This window comes from Streptopelia decaocto (assembly GCF_964273445.1).
Source record: "Streptopelia decaocto genome assembly, chromosome: 5".
NCBI classification, from domain to species: Eukaryota; Metazoa; Chordata; class Aves; order Columbiformes; family Columbidae; genus Streptopelia; species Streptopelia decaocto.
The window spans coordinates 1,598,714-1,621,401 of record NC_138659.1 but is presented as its reverse complement, the minus strand read 5'-3'; the positions used below and the strand labels follow the sequence as shown (position 1 = coordinate 1,621,401).

At 41.5% G+C, this 22,688-nt stretch overlaps 1 protein-coding gene across 1 annotated transcript in view; it reads right to left on the bottom strand.

Annotated features, from left to right (window-relative positions):
- The window catches only part of AGBL4 (AGBL carboxypeptidase 4), a gene marked incomplete at its 3' end in the record, with an annotated part of 860,906 nt that overhangs the window by 126,417 nt on the left and 711,801 nt on the right, over nt 1–22,688 (bottom strand). The window contains exon 9 of the mRNA XM_082053132.1: nt 9,849–9,960. Coding sequence (XP_081909258.1) covers nt 9,849–9,960 — 112 coding nt within the window. The remainder of the gene's footprint in view (nt 1–9,848; nt 9,961–22,688) is intronic.

The window sequence follows — 22,688 nt, the reverse complement described above, 5'->3', positions numbered from 1 at the left end:
AAGAATTCATTTAGCTTTTCTGAAAAGACGTTATTTTCCTTGAGCACTTCTTTTACATCTTGATCATCTATCAACCTTATAGACCTTCGGGCAGGCTTCTTGCTTCTGATGTGTTTGAAAAAGTTTGTATTATTAGTTTTTATGCCTTTAGCAAGTTATTCTTCAAAATTGTTTTTGTCTTCTATTACTATGTTTTTGCATTTAACTTGCTAGAGTGCGGGGGGGGGGTCCTTAGTTCACTAGGGCAGGACTTCAAGGGTGCCCTTTTAATGCTAATGACCTTCTTCAGTCTAATAATCCCCTTTGCTAACTTCTCAGGTGACCTTTTCTAAAGTTGGGGGGGGTTCAAATAGGGGTAATATGCTTACTCTCTAATGGTAAAGCCGCAAAAATGCATTAGTGCAGTGGTGATTTAATAGAGCTGCCATGTCACCCGAAAGTGTTATTTTGTTCAGTTTTGCCCTTTTAGCTACTGCTTTTAGTTTTCTCTCCATTTTACATTGGTCCCCTTTCAGAAGGGTGTGCCAATCTAAGGACTTTTTGGCTTTTGTACGCCACCAGGAATGATAAATTCGAGCATGTTTATATTAATTATTACAGAATGATTCTTTGACAGTTACATCTTCAAGGAAGACTCAATCCCTGCTCAGGGATAAGTAACAAAATCTAGTCTTTTTTGGTCTCTCTGATGTCTTGCTTAAAGACAACATAATTTATGAAGTGTACAAATGCAGTTTCCCCATCACATTTGATCATGACACTTAATCAGTCCCCGTCACTACATTCTTTGAGTCCTCATTGCTTCTTTGGCCAGCCTGAGCATGCCATTATAAAGATGCTTACTGTTATGATCCCGTTTTGCCACGAAATTTTAATGCCTAGAGACTGTGAAATTGTTCAGTACTTGTTGATATGATTCCACCACCCCTCTTCTTTTTCTTTTCCCTTATTTTGCTTCTGAGCTTTCTTTTAACGATAATGTCGCTCCTCCACTGGCTTGGCTTTCTGAGCTATTCGTGACTGATTTTACACTGCTATTCCAGCCTTCACTGATTGAGATGCTATTATGTCAATATCCTAATTTAAAATCAGCATTTCACTTTACCCATCTTCATTACATACATTGGGCTAATTGTCCACTGGCTGGGTAAGCCTCTATTACAGTTATCTTGCACCAGTAGAACAGCACGAACAGACACAGCGAGGTCAAACACTTGGCCAGCTGTCTGTAAATCATTTTTGAATACTAAGAGCTCTTTTGTACTAAATAAAAAAGCCCTGGCAGTGACTTTGCCTCCGAGTCTTAAAAGGCAAATGCAATCCCAGGCAGAAAATTGAGCTACGTGAACAAAGGGCATGTTCCCAACGCTGTCTGAACAGGAGAAATAAAATGGCTGGGGTCATGGCAGGCGTTTCCACTTGCATCCTGTGAGAAGCCCCATCTCGAAGAAGCTCTGGCAGAGCCAGCTGGCATTGACCGCTCTGTCGCGCAGGAGCTCGTTCTCCTCGGCGCTCATCAGTTCAAGTTCAGCCACTGACCGACGCAGACTTGTCAGTGACCTTGACTCTGACCCAGTTTAGAGAAGCACTTGGGGGACGAACAGACACAAAGGCAGAATTTTCCATAAGTGGGTAAAAAAAATTTAGATAGATAGAGAGATAGAGAGATAGAGAGATAGAGAGATAGAGAGATAGAGAGATAGAGAGATAGAGAGAGAGAGAGAGAGAGAGAGAGAGAGAGAGAGAGAGATGATAGAGAGAGAGAGATGATAGAGAGAGAGAGAGATGATAGAGAGAGAGAGAGATGATAGAGAGAGAGAGATGATAGAGAGAGAGAGATGATAGAGAGAGAGAGAGATGATAGAGAGAGAGAGAGATGATAGAGAGAGAGAGAGATGATAGAGAGAGAGAGAGATGATAGAGAGAGAGAGAGATGATAGAGAGAGATAGAGATGATAGAGAGAGATATCTCAAACCCTGTGTCTCACTGAAAAACAGAGAAGGGGAGGAGAAGCAGGAAACCTGAATTACTGAGGAGGAGCTTGAACATGTCTCCCAGACTCAGGGAAACTCTCAGCACAGCACTGAATATGTCAGCCACTCCCTGATTAATGCTACTTGATATCAAAACAAACAAATAAAACCCCACCTCTCTCCCCAATGCAGATACTAAAAGATGAATTCGATAACGTCAAAGCAGAAAGAAGATGTGAAAGAGTGAGAAAATAATCCATACTGAACTTCTGTATGCTCAGACCAAGGGAAAAAAATGTCTGTTTTATATGAAGGGAGTATTTTCCCCCATTGACAAGGGGCAAAGTCTTTGAAGAAATGGCTCTGATTCATCAGCAGGGTGCTGGCAGACACCCCCAGAAAAATAGAGAACTTGGCTGTAGATCTTCAAAAATATATTTTAGGAGACACTTTGTGTTCAGAGGGATATTTGAGCTGTGTTCAGCCCCCCAGGCATGTCCCGGGAAAATACAACCATGTTCTGATGGTAGAGAGGATGCTAAAGCTTTGGCGGATAATATCGTGATCCAAGGTAAAAGCGAGGAGTTTGACAAAGGGCCCTAAAGAGCTGTGGAAAGAGACAGAGCTGCTGAGCTGAAACTAAGAAAGCAACAAGGCAAGATCCATGTAATGGCAATAAAACACCTAGATCACTGCAAAGTGGAGGTCATAACTAACGTGTCTGCCCCAAACAAGAAACAGTAGTACCAAGATTGCTCTGAATGGCAAACTACAGAAAAAAACCCCAAATCCGCCCCCGATTTAGATGTTTAGAGCAGCAGCCTGCAAACGCTACTGCACAGATACCCAAGTCACAGGCTGCACAAATTAATGCATTTGAGAAACGGAAAGAGTTAACTAAATGAGTACTTCTCTAGATATATGATAGTGAATGACATACTAATTTGTCTACAGTGCTTCAAACAGGTGTTTGAGCATAATGGAGAACAGCAGTTTAAGAGCAAATGAAAAACGACGATCATTGCATTGCAACCGAGGAGATTTTAGCTTTAGCCTCTGGGATTAAAATGTTGCATTCTTCTTCGGGAGATGAATTTTAGATGAAACTGTTCCTCCTCTACATACAAACGTTACCATATAAGGATAGCAAAAAAAACCCAAGCAACCAACAAAATCCCACCCTGTGTCAGAGGTTACCACTATGGTGGTACAATGAGCATATTGAGTACAAACAGAGTGAAATTCGGTAGCTGTAGACACATTCCCTGGAGAGTGTAGCGTATTTGACAAAAGTATAGTGGAGCATCGTTGAGAGCTAGATTATGAACATGTCTGCGTGATCAGAGCAAAAACCAATGGAAAAGCTCATCTAATTCAGATGAAACTTGGCTTGTAATTCCCAGAGCCTTTGCAAAACAACAGGCTATTAGCAGAGGGCAGCCTGAACAGCACCCCCCTTCCCTGACTGTCACTGAACCCTGGTCACCGGTCCAGGTGGGACTTCATCTAATGGTGTCAACGATTCCTGAAATGTTAACAGAGAAATCATATATATTCACTTTTATATATACATTTATATATATACATGAAGACATACATGTAGGAATTTCACATGTTGAAAACAAAGAGAAAGAGCAAAGATCATAGATGAATGGAAGATGGGAAGGGAATCTGTAGATGTAAGTCGATTTGACTGCCTCAAAAAGGAATTAACTCTATCTAAACCCTTCTCAATAAATACCTGTCATAAATTCCTCCAGTGGTAAAGATTCATCATCTCCTCTAATTATTCTACTGCCAAACTAGCTCTGCTAATAGCAAGTTTTTTATAATATTGTGTGTGTTTAAAGTACTGTGGGAAGGAAGATGCTAAGATCAGAAGCTGTTTTAATGAGCAGAAATATAGAACATATTAGTAGATCAAGAAAGAATGTTTACTCCAGAACAAAGCGTTAGTAGATTTGTTGAAACTGAGTGAAAGAAACTGAGGAATTCTTCAACTGCTACCCACACTCTCACGAGATTGCTTATCAGAAAATATCACAGCTAACAAACTGATCAAGCATATCACATTTATTTCTGTCAGCAGAGTCCCAACGTGTTCATATTTAACAATAGGAATAGTTTAATGGAATACTTTTTACCAGCATATATGAAGTATAAAGTTGCTAGGGCATTAGTAACTCTTATTATGCCAGCGCAACAGTAAGGTGGAAAACGGACACAAAACCCAAGTACCTACTAGTAAAAGCTACGGAATTAGACACTGATCTGTACATCTCATTGCTATATTATGCCCTAGCACCAGTGAAGCAAAGGTTGCCCTTACTACCATTTTGTTCAACAGAGAACTGAAATAGGAATGATATTTTCCATACGAAAAAGTTACACTTCAGTCAATAGGGACTTGCAAGATAAAAGTGGTACAGGGCGTTTCTACAATGTCAATGAACTAACACAAAAGCAAACGTTACCACAGAAAGCAGCCACAGGCTTATCATATTTGAACATACTCTGCATAAGAAGAGTATGGATAAGAGTATAAGAAGAATATATCCTAATTTCAGGAGGAGAGAAATAAAAGGCAGCATGTTGGACTTTTTGCCCGAGAAGGACTTGGAATAACATACACTATATTAGGTTGAGAATTATTGGGAAAAGCGATGCCTGATGATAGCTGCTTGAATGCCTGAGTGAAAACCGTCAGGTACAAATGTCAACCCAAGATATCTGAGGGACTATTTGAACATCACCTCCTAGTAGGCTGTTAAAATTCAATATTGTGTTAACAAAGATTATTCGTTACTATTGTGGTGTTTAGCTGGGGAAGGAAGTCTAAGAGCTCTGCTAACAACAAAATGGAGCCAGGTAGTGTGTTATGCTACAGATCTCATTACCCTATCTTAATCTGTTATGACTCCACATACCAGATGATGCAGGCTTTGGCTGATTTGTTTGGCTCCAAGTGATTTGAGCAATACCAAACCCCAACCCACAGCCTTTCCAAACATTTATTAACATCCAAACTGGCTTCAGCTGGAATGAGAATCAGCTTATAATTTTCCAGTGGAACATATTCCACTTTGCCGCTCCAATTTATAAGAGGAGCAGGGGAGATGATGAGGAGAGATGAAGACTTTTTGAGCAGAAAACAATTGCTTCCAGTCATTCAAATGTTAGATTAGATAATAAAACTTGTGGGCTTATAGTATAAGAAGCCTAAGTGTACAATTTTGATGCAAAATCCTTGCAAAATCTGTCATTATACTTTATTTGTCAGCTATCCAGTATCACATTGATGATAATACTAATAACATCATTTCACAAGATGAGTGGAAGAAGAGCTTTTAAGATTGACATAATTTGCAGGACTGACAAAAATAAAACAATAAGATTTGTGTCATGCTCCAGCAAAGTACATGTGTCCCAGAGACCAGCTGCACCTTTCTCAATGCGCAGTTGGTGAATGGTGAATAGTGTTTAACATAGGAATCACTTGCACGTAGGACTCCAGCTTCAATGACAACAGGAGGTGGAAAACAGGCAGAATAGAAGGAAGATGGATGCAAGAAGACAAAGTGCAGTGTTGCAATGGGTGGCTGGGAGCACTACATACCATCCCTGCATTCTCATTTGAGCGAGGCAAATCACTTGAAACATTCTTCCCAAGCAGTCACTGCCTATTCCTTGTCTTCTAGGTTCTAAGAACTCCAAATAAAAGAAATATTCTATCCCAATCTTTCTTGGAGAAGAAAGGGGTAGAAATGAGACAGTAACTTATCAAGCCTCGGTGAATGACATGAAACAGATATTATGCCAAGTACCTTAAATGATCTATCTCAAATGAGTAGGTACTTCTGATCATAACTGTCTCTGCCTCTGTTTCCTATGCATACAAGGATAACGTATTTGTGTCTCACAGGGGTCCCCACCAAAATAATTAACGCTTCTGAAATGCTCCCAGGGTATGGCAGGGAGCAAAACAAAAAAGCCCACGAGGAGATTAACGATTCTGTCCTCAGAGCAGGGTCTGAATAGCACACAGTAAATACAGGACAGGGCTGCACAATGAACTCTGAAGCTAAAACAAAACACTGAATAGCTGCTTATTATGTGGAAGTTTTCCATTTGGAGAACGCAGTGAGGCAGGGGTCTAGCTGAGAGAATAACATGAGGCCCTGTGATTAAAGACCATATCACAATGCACATACTCAAGGGGACTGAGCTGACACTGAACTCACTACCTACGTTCACTCATTAAGTTTGTTTTGAAGAGTGTATTTGCTTGTTGAGGAAAGTGCTGGATGGCCACAGGAAACCTGACCAACAATCAAACAGTTGTACTGCTCTCCCTGTCTCTGAGGCTTCAGGTTATCCCAGAGATCAGGACTGCTTAGTCTCCATAGACTGTCCATATTCTGAACTTGCCAGTGCTAAGCACTCAATCCCCAATCCAAAACATTTAAACACCTGCTTAAGCACAGGCACACAGAGAACACTGCTGAATTCAGACTGTCCATGTTATAAATCTAGCTGTGCATATATGCTTTATTAGTTTCCTTACCCAGGCATAGACATTGGTTCTCTAAACAGCTGTCTGTGCCCTCGCAGAACTCCCTGACCCAAGAGCTCAGCGGTTGGAATGGCCCATATGAACATCCTTTGATGTACTTCAGACAAAAGTCAGCTTAGCTGGTTTGAACAAGGCATTTATGTTCTGAGCTAATTGTGCTAATCTGCTCCAGCATAGACAGGGGAAGCATCTACACATATCGTCTGGTGGAGAGGAACAAGGCAGGATGTGTGGCATATGGGCAGGGAAAGGTGCTCAAGACCAGAAATATCTCCAGCCAAGACCACACAATCTAGAAGGACAAGTCTGTCACTTCAGTCCCACCTGCAAGACTGACCCTGCTTGAAATGGCAGAGAATATCCTCTCACCTCCCATAGGCCAATACAATGACAGTGGTTAACCATCAGGAGTGATTATTTCAAAATCAGTGACATGGAAATCAAGCTCTTCCTATCATTTTATGATTTCTTGACCCATCCACTCCTTCTTGAAGATGACATGGTCATTATGGAATTTGGTACACTTTAAAAGTAAAATAAGCACACTTTGTAAGCCCCAGAAGAACAGAGAGCCACAGGTGCTTGGCTTTACTCGTATACAGTAACTCCAGTGAACACTTTGCCTTGGGGCGCTCGGCGCCGGAGCGGCTGTAGCTGTGGCGTTGTGTGTGCACCTCACACCCACTTCACTTATTCCTGTGTCAGTCGTCCTCCCCCCTCCAGAATGAACTTTCTTCAAAGGAAACAGCTTATCTTCCACACCACAGCAGCAGAAGAAAAATCATCCTATACAGCAATATTTAAAATGTGGTTTTATGCTCTTATGGCAGCTAATTTTCCTTAAATGATTTAAGGGAATGACTACATCTAAAAGGCCTGCACTGAGCCATTTGTACTGGCAACATGAAGCTGAACTTCCTCTGCTGTAAACCATCCAATCTCTGGAGGGCAGCTCCTCACGGCAGATCTTGTCTACAATGGGAGGGAGGAAGGTTATTTTTTATTACATTATTTTTCAGGGAACTTTACTTTGCATTTTATTTAATTTCATTCCATATTCCCCAGCGTGGGGAGTCTTCAGGTGAGGAGAGGGTGGCAGGACAGATGTGTGGAAATGCATAATCCCACATCTGTCGGAGTTTAACAACAGTCCTCCTGCAGCTGGTTCACCTACACATGCACCCAACCACCTATGGTGTGTTACTCATCCCAAAGTGACGCTCTGCACCTGGACAGTGGTTAAAACCTTTAGCAGCCCAAAGTGGCTCAAAGCTCTGAGGCAGCTGGAATGTCTTCCCCTTTTGCACCACACTTTGAATATGGTCTGTTCATACAAGTGTTACCAGGATCAGAGGCACTAAGGATCTGTTATAGCCTGAAAAACCCAATAATCTCTTATACTGCATTGTATTGCTGAGGGTCTCCAAAACTGTCAGGAGTGCTGGTGCTGACTAGGGGATGATAAAACCAGATAAAAAGTGTTTTGGTGAGTAGCTCATCCTGAGAAATGAAACTAAATAGCCACCTGAACAATGCTGGTAGTTTAATTAAAAAAAAAATCCTAAATAGTATTAAAAAATAATAATAACTCTGAAAATGAAATGTTGCACTATTTTTGAAATGGTCCTTCTTCCTTCCCCCTGAAGGAAATGAACTGTTAGTAGTTAATCTCAGGCTGATCCCTGGGAGGAGTGGGAGACAGAGATGGAGGAAAAAAAGGTCTCCATTTCAGACCAACTCGGACCAAACATTTATTTTGATTTTTCATTTAACTACCACCATAAGTCAACTCATTCTTCACACACAGGGCAGCTGGAAACTACCAGAGTTTTCAAATCTTCCCAGGAACAGGACAAAGCTGAAAAGAAAATGTTTTATCTCTTTTTTTTTCCTCCCCAATAATCGCTTCATTTGACTGACAGTGACTTGTAATTGTGCCAGGATGTGTTGCTATACTAGCTAGAAGCATTTCCCTACACCAAACCTCCTTGTAAAGTTTAAGAACCTCTTCATTCTTGGAAAAAGCCCTTTCTTCTCAGACCAAGCAGCCTGCATGCTCCCTCCATCAGCTATAAAGAAAATTGCCTTGCGATTTGGGGTAGGAAACAGAGGAAAGATCAGGCTGGCTGTAAAGCCCCTGTCTTTACTTTCCATCATCATCACTCTAATACAACGAGGCTTAGGAGTCTTGGTCAGGCACAAGGGCAGGTGCTTCACAAACAGAATAGAAAGAAAAATTCTGTGCCAAACAGTTAGAAGTCTAAGAAAATATTTTCTATGCAATTGGATTCTCTTTATGAACCTATCTACCTCGTATCTAAACCCCCTTCTGTACAGGAAATACTACTAGATGGAAGACAAAAAGTCGAATTCAGATGTACTCGGAAAAGCAGTAGTTAAATTAAAGGGGCTCTTATCCTAATGATGATGTAGCCAGGAGTAAGAAACCTCTTTCTTGATTAGCAAGGCAAACCAGATCCTTTTTCAGGCTAGCAGAAAACAAACAAACACCAAAAAACCCCACCACACACATTAGCAAAACTACAGGGAATTAAAGATCCAAATGCCATCTCCACAACGGGGGGCAAAAACAAAGGACAAATACCAGGAATTCCATACAGGAAAAAAAAAAATCTATTAAAACTTATTTTTTTGGCAGTGACTTTTTCCAAGCCACCTCCGCCTTCATTCAGCAGTTTTTCTTAGGTGCCATGTTCAATAATCCCTCTGCGCTGTGATGTCAAACATTCACTGTCTGTCTGCCTGCCTCCCACTCCTCCATATTCTCTGCAATCCATCTCCTCCCATTAGCTGAGATTTCACCTTCAAGAACACCTCTGCTTCTCTGAGGGAGCACCAGTGTGTGCTGCTGTGTTTTTATAATATTTGCAAATATTATCCCCCTCCTGCTTTGCACGCTACATGGCAACCCCTGCTGAAGCTCTGGATTAAATATCAATGCCATTCAGTAATTCGATTTGGGGGGCCTGCTGTTTTGAATCCAGCTCAGGACATCACGAGAGCAGCTCAATTGAATTTTGGCCCTGCTTTCAGAATTATTCCATATTTAATCTGAGCTGAACTTCATTTCACTCGCTCTCTCCACTCCGATGCCTCCTGCGACAAAGGACACGAATGTTCCCTGATCTAACGCAGTGGGGGTGGTTTGTGCTTACTTATCTTTTATTTTGGTTTGCCGCTGGATTAAAGTATGACAGAGTTGCTGGCATCTTGCACAACCCTTCAGTAGGAGCATCGGTACCTCAGCAAGCAAATTCTGTCATCACGTCTCCCCACTCACCGGGTTGTTGTACATCTCGATGATGAGCTGCTTCACTCCGTGCAGTGTGGGATGAGCCCAAGGAGATGGATTTGCCCAGTGCCGGTTTAAATCAAACCCCATCAGGGAGCACCTGCGCACACAAAAACAACACACATAAATGGCATATGTGGGCTATAGCCTCTTCTAGCTTCAGCTGCAAAATTGCGCTATATTCTGCAGCTTATGTATTTAAACAAGTTATCCTCGTGGAAAAAAACAAAAGCAAATGTTCCTCCAAGGACAAGGAAAGCCTGCAGCAAAGACCACTTTTAGAAATAACGTGAACAGCGGAGTATTGACTGAAATGTCTTTGATCATTCAGCCTTCTTCCTCTCTACAACACAGCCGCTGACTCTATGCTTTGCCTTTTGCCAGCTTGCCGCGCTGGCACTGAAGAGCCGGCTTGGCCTCCGAGGTTCCCTTCTCCTCGATGCTCCACTTGGGGTCTACAGCTATGAGGATGATTCATAAACTGCTCCACCAGGCCTTTACTTTGCCCTCGCTCAAGCCTTGACTCAGCAAAGCCATTAAGAACACTGAAATCAATGGCCATTAAGTATATGCTTAAGGGATTTAAAGCATGTTCCACTCACACAGGGCTCAGTCTCTTACTCTCCTGCAATTACCCACACAAAAGTCAGCCAAGAAGACACTAAGTTAAAATGCTTATTGGCCATCAAACCTTGTGGATATTGAAGTATGTTTGCCACCTTGGCTTCTCCTTCCTTCCCTGACTCATATCTCCCTCAGTATATTGTCCTAATTATGCTGCTCCCAGCCCCGCAGAGTAATATCCCATTCTTTGTGAAGTCCCACTGAAACTCAATGGGCTGAAGGCAGTGTGAACACAGAAGAAATTAAAGAGCTGGGAGTGGCACAAATAGGAGGGAGATATCAAGTCCCTTGACTACCACAGAAATCACCTGGACAATCTATGGTCATTGATGAAAACAAAGAGAGAAGTCCCTTCTGTCATCTCAAGGTGAGCCTGAGACCAGTGGACCTTGGGTAGATCTTGCTCAGGAATTCTACGAAAGGCCACACAAATAATAAAAGCCCAGGCAGAGATGCAACTTCCTCTATATTTAAAACAAACAAACAAACGAACCAACCAACCTCACTGCTAAGCCTTAGAGCTTCTTGAGAAAAGAAGAGCTTTCATTGATCCCTGGTCTATTATGAGAATGTCTGTTCAGCCTTAATCTTTTAAACACACCTATGCAAACAGTGAAGATTTACTCCAGTAGTGCTATCCTTTGACAAAAATTCCAAGAATCTGATGACTAAAACCCATAAGTTTAATGAACAAAAAGAAAATGCCTCACTTCAACAACTAAAATTATTGCATACATCAAAGCCGAATAAAAGCTAAGACAGAAAGGTGAAATGCTAATGAAAGGGATAAAACCAGAGGATTAAATTCATTTCCAAAAATGATAAATGAATATTTTCCTATAAAACAAAAAATACAAAGTTAACAGGACATTTATCTGTAAAAAATCATATGGGACGCTAAGCAGAAGAAGAAACCGTGGTGATCATCATGTGTCTTACTGTATTTTGGCACAGTTCCCAACAAAACAACATGCTGACTCTACAGGAGACATCTCTGAAGAGATCGGAACCTGAAATCGTATCCCCTGCTCTGGTTAATGTGTGTCCTTTACACGTTGGCTTAAGAATATTTAAAACTAATAACACTACAGAAAACACTTATGTTTTGATTCCAGTATGTTCATCTCCAAAGCACATTGAAGTGGCCAATCTACAGAGCACCAAAAGTAAATTTTAACTTCAAACATGGATTGTCGATATTAAATTTGGTGTTTGGGGCTTTTAAAATAACTTTATATTAGTCATCCCTGTAGGGAACAAAAGTTTCTGTAAGATACTAAGGCACTGCAATTTGCAGTATTTGAATGAGTCATGACTGTCTGGTTAGTGATGAATCTCGTAGTTCATTCCAAGCAACAAGAACAGTTGAACATAGTTGTCTTTACTTGAGAAGACTTTATAAACAGAAGGAAGCAATGCTTGACAAACAAGTCATTCATTTGGGAAGCTCCTCTGAGCTCTATTTGATAGGAACCCAATTTAATTTCCAATTTTTATTTAGCTGGTCTTTGATGTAGTATATCACATCTTTATCAATGTAACAACAATTAATTAAATTTCTGATGTAGGCATTACTATTTCTTTCCACTCTAGGAACAGTGTATTTTTTTTTTCTCTTTTTAAAGTCTTTTTTCCTTTCCTTTTTGCCTAAAGACAAATTTGTATCTACCACATTCTCTCTTTATTCATCTGTTGCAAACTTCTGGGCTCTCTAAGGAAACATCAAGTTGTGTTCCTTGCTACTTCAGATTTGATTATTGACTCCATTACATGTAGAACCGTCTCCCAAAGCTCACGTATATCAGGACATGACCAAAACATACGGTAAGAGTCTCCCCCATGCCTATTACAGATCCTGCATTCATTATATTATCTTGCTCCCAGATGATGTGATCTCCCTTGTGGCTAATACCTCCAATGCAAGAATGTGAACAGGATGACTTAAAAAGCAGCGCAAGATGCAATTTTTAATTCCCCCTACCAATCTTAAATCAGCTCATTTCTAGCACACGCTGCTTGCTGCTTCCATTGCTTAACTGTTTACCTGCTGCTTCAAGCACTGGGTTGGCAAAATAGAAATATAAGTATTTTCTGCAAACAGCAGCTTTACAATGAGAAACAACCTTGTTCCAATATAATTTAGGATCTTTGGGACCAGCCCCCTTACTTGTTCTGACAGTGCTGTCATCGGCTTCAGAACGGTTCCTCATGTCCCTATAAGTGTTGCCCAGATTTAGAAAGGGCCTCCAAATCTGTCCTATACAGATTAGGTTTATTTTGTGCAGTAAATCAACTAAATGTGTTCTGTACAAAATTAACAAGGGAAAAAGCCCTAAAATATGTCAAAGGACTGTTTAAAGACTATCTGTGGAAGGCGGTGATGGAAGAAAGCAAAAGAGGAGATATTGCAGACTCCAAGAGATGCAACAGATGACAAAAGCAGCTTCAAAATTAGTGATGGTTGGAGCAGGTTAACATTTCCAGAGTAAGGGCACTGGCAAATACCCTATTCCATGAGTTTTAATGGCCGGACCCATGAATGCTCTTACAAATGCGGCAATAATATTGACATGGAGCCGGAGAAGAATGATGTGCTGCCACGGACTCCCATAGGTTAGGAGAAAGTATAATGAGAAGTAGGTGAGCTTTCTATAACAAGCAAAGTAGCAAACTGCTGTTACTACCTGGTTGTAGTCTTCATTCATACTGTGAAAACCAGGATTGTGTGTCATATAGTCATTGCCAGCACAAAAAAAAATGACATGTATGTAATTTAAAATACATAAGCTGTTAACAGTAGTTTGAATTTTGGATTATGCTCATTGGAGTTCACTAGATATACAGACCACATAGTATTTTTCTGCTTTGTGACTGAATGTACATTAACATCAGGTTCTGTGACCACACTTGTTGAATTAGCATTTGCGTTTCACAAATGTTCTCCATCCTTTTCCTAAAATTTCTGTTTTCTGTGAGCAGATAAATTTATTACAGTGTTTATAAATTTCCATAAACACAGTGCAAATTCAGTCAAAGCAAACGAGTTTCAAATGGAAACGGAACCATGTTGCAGTATCCGTCCCTTCCTACCCGGGAGGCAGCCAGATCTCAACGGGTTACCAGCCCAACTCAGGAAAGCCAAAGGTGTTCAGACCAGCCCTCTGCTTGCCGGTAGTTATCTGGATAGACCTCCTGGCCGCTGGGGGCCTCACTCAGCACCGGTTTTAAGGATTTCTTATGCAGCTGTTTTTGTTCTTTTCTACAGCTGAGGGAGGTTTAGTACCAAAACCTATGCTGGGTTTATTTTTAGGGCTGCTTCCTATTCTTTCAGGTTGTGCCTCTTCTTTCTTGAATCTCCAAGTTATGAAACCTCCAGGAATTCTGCCTTCCTTTCGCTTCTGTTCTCCTTCCCCTACTAGACAAGTCTAAGGCTGTCACTAAAAGACCCATTTCCTCAAGCTGAGATACAGAGAATAATGGAGGAAAGGAGTTAAAGAAATCCTTTTTCATGGCGTATGATTTACTACAAAGAGAACTCTACGCTCTTCTCTTCAGCTTTGTAAGGTTGTATTGGTTCATTGGATCAGTACCAGGTGAATCTCCAGATAATGCCACACACAAAGCCGGGGAGTTCAAATCCACAAATGGCAAGACCAACAGGGTTAGGATTTGAAATTGAAAAGGTAGTGGGGGAAGGGGTGCACTCAGTTTGGTGGTTTTTTCCTCAGGCTTCTTGCAATAAGAGCGGAGACAGAGGGTAATTGGTCTCTATTGTTGCACTTCTTGGAAGCAAGAGCTATAGCAAGAAACTGCTGTGAGACTGCAGCCTGCCATAGCATGCAGGAAAAGGAGGTGTGCAGTGTGAGAGAGCGAATACAAGAGGAATGCACAGAACACTTGCTTCTTTTAATAAATATATCATTTTAAACCTGATATATTCACGACATTTTACAAACCAACCCTACACCTGCCGTCGAAGTCAGAATCTTCATTAGTGTGCATTTCACCTTTGGGGTGCTTGGGCTTTGCGATTTATGCATTTGCCTATTATTCATCAAAGAGGATTCATTCAAGCCCACATGTTCCAAGGCAATTAGATAGCAAGACATCCTAACACTCCAGCTACAGAGAAAACCCCATCCCAACTCTCCCTTCCCCTCCCCAGCTCTCTGCATGTTTAATGGAGAGCTCTGGAAACCTTCACAAAGGCTGTTTAACATAAGCACTGCAGTGTGCTCCAGGCAGAGCACCAGTGGCCATGCAGAGCACAAGAGCATTAGCTCCCACAGACCACATGGTGGAGTAGATGTTTACAGAATGAGCACTGCATGGTGTACTGACATAATTTTAAATAGTACATGACGGTTAAAGATGTGTTTCTCCATTTTCTGTGTAAACAATGTTAAATAAGAATAAACACGAAGGGATATTTTCTCCTTCTGATGAGTACATGCATTTCTCAGAGCTGGTAATAGGCGTTACAGACACACACCAAAGAGAACACGCATCCCCACCCAACACAGGCAAATTCCCTTCTCTGATCTTCAGCATATATCTCAATTCCAGTATTTAACTCTCCCTATACACCTCTGGTCCTCAGTAATGCCAGAAGCATTTCTGGGATGAAGCAGAATGCTGGAGATAAACCCCCCCCCCCCCGCCATTAGGAGAATGGCACCCTGTGAGCGTGCCTGGGATGTAAGATGGTAAGATCCTGTCCCTAGTGTAGCTCAGCCTCCCCCACATGTTTTTCTGCATGATGCCCACTCCAATTTTCAGTTTTCCAAGGGACAGGCTGTCCAGTGCATCCCCTGGGAGGGAAACACAGTTTAGCAAAGTTATCCCATAGAAAGCACATGTCTGGCCCCGGGTGTGTGTCTCCCTGAATGAACACCCTGCAGGAGCAGGTCTCGCCTGTCCCGGCCCGGAAAGGTGTTGTGGGGACTCCCACTCCCATCCGCACGCTGACTCACACCAGCACATCAATCTCATGCACCCAGATGCTTTAACCAAGTTACTGAGAACACCTACAGCTCTTCCATTTTAAAGCCTGATTCATTGTTTGGCCTTTTCAAAACCAAAGATATCATTGACTTAATGAGAGGAACACGGTAGGCAGTGGGTTTTTTCCAGCATTTGGATCCCAAAAAATTTCCACTGCAGTCACTGACCCTTCAGAAATCTCATGTACATAGTATTATATGAGCATTCTTCCTGATGTAGTCCAAAAGCCACCTGCAATTCAGGACTCACAAGCTCTAAACCACTGAGAAAGACAATTTTAACTTCACGTGTGCTCAGTTTCCTGGGTTTCTGAGTGCCACCAACAGGTCCAGACCCTCCTGCTCAGTCTGCCTGCCCCTTCCACACAACGCCCTAGTCCTGTCTTCTTACAGACCCTGCCACCTTGCCCTTCAGACAGGCAGGCCTCCTCTACACTATTTGCATTTCTTTATCCTTCTGCATTCCTGGCTTTATTCCCCTTCGGCAGGCTGGGTAGAGATAAGGTAAATTCATCACAGTGGTTCACAGAAAACATCTAATATACACGTAAGCATTTCTGGAGACATGGCTCATCTTGAATTAGAATTTTGTTCTCACTTCTGCCCCTCCTCAGACTACGCAACTAATCCGTTACACAACACTCCTCACAATTATTAGTGGATACTCCAGCTGCTATAGAATGACATTCCCCCACATTACAACATATGTTTCACATATTGGCAGATGAAGCTGGCAGTCTTGCTTTACCTACTCACCTTCAGGCAAGGGGAAGGACGATTGCATTGCCTGTAGACCAGCATCATATGAACCAAAGATGGTTCAGCTCTTACTATCAGACCTATTACACACAGAAAGCTCCAGTCAAAGGAGCCAACCTTAACGTCTAAAAGTTGAGCTCTTAAAAGTTTGGATATATCACAGCCACACAGATACATAAAACCTTCATTCAGCCCTGTGTGTGTCATTATTATGACACAGCCTTTAAGTACAGGAGCACGGAGTGTTTTTCCACAGGGCTCTTGCTTTATTCTGTGCACAGGATCAACACAGTTCACTAATGAGTGGATTATTCAATATTTTGGCTTTTTCTTATTGTTCAATAGGCAGCCCTAGGCTCCTGCTTACTGCATGCTGCTCAAAGCCTTCTCTGAGGACAGAGCTATTCAGTTCTTCATGGCTTTTCTACAGCGCTCAGCACTGCAGGAGACAACTGCTTTAGAAACACTGATGGACTAATTTTCCCAACAGCACTGGTACAAGAGGGGACCACATTGTCCCCAATTCACAAAAGAGCAATTAGGACAAACAGTGAATTGCATAAGAGACACCCGCTACTTCGGGCCACCCTATCCAAGTGGCAAAGGACCACATTTTTGTTTAAGAGAACTTCAATTTATATAGTGCATTAAATGTTTGGCGTCTAACTTATTATTTGAGCTGAAGCTGACTGTTCTCTAGGCTTCTCCAAATCTGATCCCAAAAGGGCAATATGAGTGGACAGGATATTAGAAATATCCAGGTTTCTAGAATTAGGACAGTTGGAGATTACTATAAAGTGGTAAGACATTACTGGATCGTGAATGGGTTGTGTGGGGGTGTTTTTCAGTTATGCCTTAATTCAGCCATTTCGCTTGTCTTTGGATCCAAATACTGCTGCATTCAACTGTGTCTGAGAACCTGCTCTAGCACCTGCTGGGTAGGGTTAGCACTCTACCCGATCTTGCCCTTACTCTTCTGAATAGGATTAAATGATAACTCCGCTACATTACAGGCTCCCGGACTATTTGCATCCAGAACATCACTAATGCAAAGGCGGTGATGCTGCCCACACACTCTCAATAGGTCACGCCAAAAATCAGCCCGAAGTCATCTATCTCCATCATCACAAAGGCCTTTTCCCCTTTGATATCCTGAAGCGAATGACTTGACATCAAACCTGTCAAGGTGTGTGTTATTCTGATGAGCTGGTAAAGAGAAAAGCACCGCGGGACTGGGGAACTGCTGGCTGAATGCTAACTAGCAAGGCTTAACTACCCAGCACTAGAGAGCACGGCTGCTGGCTGCTTTTTGTGACTGTTTGCTAACAGGCTCTAACACACTCCCCCATAAACAGCCAGAATATTGATTGTATTCCTGCATAGTCTGTAACAGGTTCAGCTTGCAAATGACTTTTTGCATACGAAAGCATCCATCTGGTTTGAGTTGGTGGGAAAGAAGGCCCCTTTTATTGTTTCTGCACAGCATTACTAAACCCATCCACATTGCCTGCAAGCAGCCTACCCGTGCTTCATTAGTTAGCATGTATAATTTTCATCAAATGTTAGAGTCAAGGATATGTCCATTAGCCGGGCACTCCAACACAAAGTCCCTTTACCACTACTAAGTGAAAAATTTACAATTGCATGGAAAGGTCTGAACAAAACCCCAGGTCTCATAATATTACAGGAGAGGGGGAAATGACCCAGTGGCTCATGTAGGGTGACAACATGAGACTGGTAAGAGCTCTTATGCAACCTACGGGAAAACTACAATGTCTCAGTTCTCCTCTTGTGAAAACAATTATATTATCAACCTTCCATGGTGTTTTGAAAGGAATTACTATGCAATGAAGAATTATGAAGTATTTCAGTGCTACAGTGATGGGGATATATTAGGCTCTACAGATGAAGATTAAGCAATTGATGGAACTGCAGAAAGTTTTTCTGACAGAGCCCGAATTTTGTTGAGGTTCACTTCCAACAAGATCGCACTACTTCACACTTAAATACTTCTGAAATGCCTGTAAGAGCAAGAAGGTATCCCAGTCTATTTTATGAGATAAATTCTCTGAGGGTTTGGGTGGCAAAGGGGGGTTATGTGGGATTGTTTGGTTGTATCAGTGAACATTGCCTCTTATTTCTTCTACCCCCAACTCCCTGTAACTAAAGGTGTTTTCCTCTCAAACATGTCACTATTCTCACTTTCATTTTGAAGGTCATCTTGCCTACAGTGTCTGTTACATTTTGCCACCTAATTAAAGACAGAAGATTAACCTTATTCTATTAGATTGTCTTAGTACCTGCCAGCTGACTACTCTGCTTTAGCAAAGGGACAATGATTGTTTAAAAACAAAAATAAACCCAAACAAACAAACAAAAAAAAAAAACCACACACCAAAAAACCCAGACCATTTCATCTTTGGAAAGTCCAGCAGAAACCCTGAGCATGATGCAAATGTTCTTCCCATAATCACTGCTACGCTCAAATAACAAACATTTCATAACAGCAATAATAGCAGTGTCTTGTTTGTCACATAACATTTCAGAAGATGGCAGGCAAGCTATAAAGCCCTGATCTATCTCTGATTGCAATCAACAAAAAGCCCAGATGCTTTCAAAGGGAGTTAAATCAGGCTCAGATCTTTTCCAATCACTTGTTAATTTAAGGGGCAGACTTTTACCATCTGAGCTTCGCTGCTGCTATTGCCTCAGTCCAAACAACACAGAGAAGGAGAAACTATTTGACAGTGTGGTGGTCTCTGTTCCATTACCAATTTCTAACCTCAAATCACTTAGGCTTTATATTTTCCAACAATCCCATCAGCTGAGCATGCTATACACCCTAGAAGGCAAGCTACATGGCAAAGATATATTTCTCATAATACTCCATGACATGTCCTCCTACTAACTCAAAGCAATGTACGAGGGAATTTGGTGCCATCACATGAGATATAGGTCAGGTGTCCAATACAGATGCTTGTCTGATGCGGAAGAAGGGGAATGTAAAGCACTCAGACTGTAACTTCTGTCAATCACTGCAATGCATCAGCAGAATGTGATTTGATACCAAGCCAAGCTGAAACTGCAGATCTTGATTCCAGAGCACTGAAACAGCTCATTGCAATGAATAACAGCACAACGAAAGATTCGTTTGAGAATCCTGATGAGAATGTTTAATCTGAAAAATATAAACCTCAGGGATTCAGAGCACTTGCTTTTTCCTGTTATTATCCCTCAACACCAGGCACATTGGGGGAAAAGATGGTCAGAAAAGCAATTTTTGTCTACTAGTTAATTGAAAATTTTGTTATTGTACCCTTTTCAGTGACGTATAGAAGAATATTGACAGTTACTGAAGACATAGTAGTTGAAGAAAAGAGGCAAGGATGAAATATCATGTCAAACTGAGTCTTCAGGTAACCATTATACAAGCAGACCAAGAAGGATTTCAGGTAGAAGCTGATCTCAGCATCCTCCTTATCCCACCCTATACGCTGAGCTTGCTTAATCAAAAAATTTGCTGTGTTGCCTAAATATTCATGAATGAAAATTTCTTGTCAGTCAATTACTTGAATTAAACTTGCCAGGTAGAACTTATCTTACTTTCCTATGTAGTCCTTTAAGATATCATCCAATGTGAAATTATGACATACCACTGGGCTTGGCTTTATACAGCTATTCTCATACTTCAAACTTAATTGTAGAAGGCTGAGAATCTCAAAGACAAGAGTCCACCCTTCAGTCTAACTGTATCTCTCTGGCATTATGGTCTATATTATTTTTCTAGTGAACCCCTCTTTCAATAAGCCAGAAATTACTGATGAATATTAAAGCAGTAAGACACACAGGTACATTAAAATCATGTCAGCAAATTGAAACAGAAGAGCTCAACCGTATGTTGGTTCACTGGCAACCTGACCCATGGTCGCTCAAAAAGTTAATAGGTAGGCACAAGCCCAGTATTAGTTTAGCCAAGTTTTATAGGGAAAACTATATTAACTTCAGTAGCACCTCTGAGAAATTCTTAGACCTGACTTGGTCAACAGCAGAGGCGCAAGAGTCAGCCCATGTCATCCTCTGTTGAGATGGCGAATGTTGTATCTCTTCTTTTAGGCACATTAGATATCAAATGAAAGATGCCATGGCAGTGGAAGCAAAACCAGTGTAAGATCATCTCATGGTTACAAAGTACAAATGCTCATGTGCTTGTGCATGCTGAAGCATTCAATACCTTTTGCCTTTCCATGCTGGATGTTGTCAGGGTTCTATTTCCTCACCGTATCTATGCTAGAGCAAGAGAAGTGCTATGATAACTTTCAGCCCACATTCTTAAGAAAAAAACCCCTTGAATAACCATATTAAGTGTGTACAGAAGCATGTACTTCCTGTCTGTCCTTCCCTACCACATATAACTTTTAAACCTGCTGACCAGTTTTTACTCAGTTTCACAGCGAAGGACATAACGGTGAAGAGCCTTACATGTACTTATGAAATGTTTGCGTGCATGTGTGTGTAAGAGGAAAGGTCAGGACAGGGAGGGACATGCACTTAAAGCTCTTTCTCTTTACGAATTCAGCCGGGCCTGAGCTCTGCTTTTCTTCTGGCTCCCTGCGCACCTCTAAATGGATGAGAGATGGAGCGCGGTGACATGGCGGTGACATGAGCAGCGGTCCCAGCAGACAACCGGCCATGGGCAGATGTCAGAGAAACTGAAGTTTGAGAGGAGTCTTTGACTTTTTGTTTGGAGGATATTCCAGCAGAAATGCCTGGTGTTAGAAATCACCTCCTCCTGCCCTGGCACTCAGGCTCCACGCAGGAGAATGCTGCACTCATTTGAACCATGGCTGTCACTTTAAGAGGATTAAGCCCTACCATGTCCAGCCAAAACCAGAGAGAAATTCTGAGATCACAGCACATAACATCCTGAATCCTGTCCTATAGCACTGGAAGGGAAAGACCATTTGTCTTGTCTCCTTTGTGTTAAGGCTGATTAGGTCATCCTGTTTGTGCCTGTGCTACATTGCAGTAACTTTGGGGTCAACTGGTGAACTTCAATCAAATTTGACAATAATTTCAGAGATTTTCAGTTCCTGTGATGTCTATGAATATAGGCAGCTAGGCAGAACAGGGGGCTCCTATGAACACCTCTACTGAAAAGATTATATAGTGAAGTCAGTCTTTATCAGGTAACAGAGAATCCATATGGGAAAAAAAGCCTCCTGCATTATGACTTCTTATCCATGGGCGCTTTCAAAACTTGACTGTAAAAAGCCCTTTGTAACCCATGTAACACTGAAGTGAGCTCTGCTTTGAGGAGGGACTTGGACCGAAGACCTCTAGAGGTCTGTATTAATCTCTTTTCCCTATATTTCTATGAAAGCCTCATACACAGGGACAGTTTCAATCGATGCTCATACATCAGTAGACACTAGAGACCCCAGCTGTAGGACAGCAGACTTTACAGGCTCATGGCATGACTCATTTTTCTTTATGCATATTTGCAGCCTCACACAGTTCAGCACCCTTGAGATAAAATCCTACAGCAAAAATGTACAATGAATGAGAACATATATGAGTGGGAAGTGGAGAAGCAAACAGATTTCAATTTCAAGCTTTCATGGCTCAGCATAAACAAACATGAAACAATTCATCCTCAAAATATAGAGGTGGGAGGGGGATACTGACAGTGTCCTCAGACACACAGGGAGACTGGCAACAAGGGAGCCTGGAGCAAAGAGAACATTTCAAAAACTGTTTAAAGCCTTAGCAAAGTTAGAAGCAAAGACTAAACTTGCCTGATTCATTCACTGGGGCTGTAACAACAGTTCTCTTCATGCTCTGATACCCCCCAGATTCTCAAAAATAAGCCAGCACGGTCAAACGTTGCTTGGTTTCTGACTCTCTTCTTATATAAACATGTTTTGGTCAAATGAAGGAGAGAGGTGCCTTCTCCCATATTTTCCATCTGTTTTCTGAACATATAATAATGGAAGATACATGAACTGAGACAAAATTAACACCACCCATGAAACCTATAGGATAGGATAGAGTACCACACCACATTCTGAGCAAAACATTCCAATAAAACAGGTCAAATACAAAAATAACGTGCTAATGTCATTGCCACACAGGGAAAAAAGCAAGATTCATGAGATTGCTTTGTAACGGCTCCAAAGAAAAGCAGTGCACAGAAATAGTCCATGATTATCCATAACATGAGCCCAAATCAGAAAGCATGTGCATTTAAGAGAGATGACATCAAATGCTTCCTTCAAAAGGAAAAGAACATTACAATCACTTTGTATTTCCCTGGTCTCAGCTTGCGTTTCCTACCTAAATACCAAAAAAAGCCTCACAAAAAAAGTACAGATTAGCAAAATATTCAAGGTGATTGAATGGATTAGTTTTATTGTTTAGCACAATGCAAGCTGATAGAAAAATC